The sequence below is a fragment of the Asparagus officinalis genome, chromosome 10, assembly GCF_001876935.1.
Source record: "Asparagus officinalis chromosome 10, Aspof.V1, whole genome shotgun sequence".
Classification (NCBI taxonomy): Eukaryota; Viridiplantae; Streptophyta; class Magnoliopsida; order Asparagales; family Asparagaceae; genus Asparagus; species Asparagus officinalis.
Genome location: NC_033803.1, coordinates 288,820 through 290,964, shown reverse-complemented (window position 1 = coordinate 290,964; position 2,145 = coordinate 288,820). Strand labels below are relative to the sequence as shown.

The 2,145-nt window shown below is 43.5% G+C and overlaps 1 protein-coding gene across 1 annotated transcript in view; it reads left to right on the top strand.

Moving 5' to 3' along the window:
* LOC109825370 overlaps positions 1-1,760 on the top strand; it is a 2,954-nt gene extending 1,194 nt beyond the window's left edge. Inside the window, 2 exon segments of the mRNA XM_020392227.1 lie at positions 1,048-1,292; positions 1,294-1,760. Of these exon segments, the coding sequence (XP_020247816.1) occupies positions 1,048-1,292; positions 1,294-1,588 (540 nt within the window). The 3' untranslated portion in view covers positions 1,589-1,760.

Below are 2,145 nucleotides of genomic sequence, written 5' to 3'. Positions count from 1 at the left end.
GAAATTTAGTGGTAACAATAAATTTTGGGAGATTTTTTTTACCATGGAGGGTTATTTAGGCGGAAGTGCATTTCCATCTTTTCGGAATAAATTTAACACAGTTAAGTAAATTCATATCGCAAACAATTTAGGATATTTTTTACTCTATTTTAAAACTTAAGGTATGTAAATGTTTTTTTTTTTTTTTTGGGAAACAATAAAGTATTTAAGTGCAATTAGCCTTTTTGATATATATATTAGTAAGTTTTCATTTTGTCGTGCGGATATACCCCTCGTAAACTTATTATTGCTTAGAGAAACCACTTGAATGATATTTTTCCCCGTGCTTTTACCGTTAGGGGGCCCATTTATTAAAAAAAAATTCATTTTCCTCTGTCGGTAAAAGAATAAAAAGTTAACTTTCACTCATAGGATCTATTAGCAAAAATAAAACTAGAAGAATAATAAATTTTAAATAGTATTATTACAGGGGATCTATCCGCAATAACCCTATGAAAATTTATATGTGAAGTAATAATATTTTATGCAGAAGAGAGAGAAAATGGAGAGCATAAGTATATGTACTGATCTTTTTATATAGTATCAAGGATCTACAATTTTGTTTATTTATTTTGTTGTTGTTGTTGTGCGCGCGCCTGCATGAAGCAGTAAATTAATTTTAGGGGGAGGAAAGAGAAGAGCGTATAAAAGCGATATTTTTCCTACAATTAAGTACCATGTATTTATGAAACCACGCATCGATTGGATACGTCACGTGCAAGAGCTATACTCACTAGGCATTACGTCAAAGACCGACTTAATTAAAGAAGTAATTAAATTAATCTTCCATTGATGAGTGAAGGCTTAGAACGTAGAAGTAGTACAATAACATCAAAACCCTAGAAAAACCCCTAGGGCTGTAGCACGCACAAACAGACGCACGTAGGGTACAGGCTTATTCACGAGCTGTGCTTAATTTTTTCTCAGCCCGTTGACCAACAATTAACACGAACAACAAATTAAGCAAATTTAACCAACCCCTTACTTAATTAATTTTTAACTAAATAGCTAAGCGCACTGGAAACCGGGGGGCACACCCACGCCACAGTAGTTCAGCACGAGGCTGAGGGTAAGCGGGACGTTAAGGTTGATACCAAGAACATTAGCCCTGATGGCGGTGCAGAGGCAGACCGCTGCCCTCGAAGGTCCACACAGATTCCCAGGCCCAGGGAGCAGCAAGGTAGCCGCGGCGGCGTGCCAGATGTGATGTTGATGAGGCCGAGCACATCGGCGCAGACGCCAAGCTTGAGGGCGTCAGCGGGCGTTTCCGCTTGCAGGTGGGCTTGGGCCTGGCTGCGGGACGTTCGGGCCGGGCAGAGGGACGTTCGTCGGGGCCTGGCTGCGGGACTGTTCGGGCCGGGCCGGGGCGCGGGAAGTTGGGGCCGGGGCGCGGGACGTTTGGTTCGGCCCGGGGCGCGGGGTCGCCGGGGCCTGGCCCGGGCAAGTGTTGCAGGAGTTGGCAATATTGACAAAGAGGAGGAGGTTGAGGGTGAGGAGGAGAGCAAGAGAGGAGGAGGTCTTTGAGGCCATTATGTTGCCGGCGCCGTAATATCCGATCGATCACTAGCTGCTCAAGTACTAAGGTTTATTAGTAGTTATTGATCGAGTACTGGTGATCGGGTGGTGTTTGAGGAGGAGAGGGGGTGGGATCATGTGGGGTTTTATAGAGGGAGGATCGAACGAGGAGATGCCCTAGTTTTTCGTTACTTCACTCTATCTAGCTAGCTTGATCATTAGCCAATTCTTTGGAATAATGTGGTGGTTGGGCCACGTGGGCTTAAGTGGATTTAGCTGGCAAAAGGCAAGTTAGGGCCAGGGAAGGGTTTTGGAGGGTTGTGAATGGGTGTGGGGGGGTCGAGGTTAATTGGAGGCCTCTGCTCTGCTTGATCTGCTGCTTACGGAAACTATCTAGCTAGCATCTTTTCGATGTGATACTTTTTGCCCTAGCTAGTGTTGGTGGTAAATAGTATAAGAGGAACCATCAGGAATGTTTAGCTCTGTAGATCGGCATACAAGAGTGATCATGGAATGCCTATTATACATGCATTTGTCCCTATATTCATAGTTTTACGTACTTCTATAATTATTATACGATTTTTCTAACAG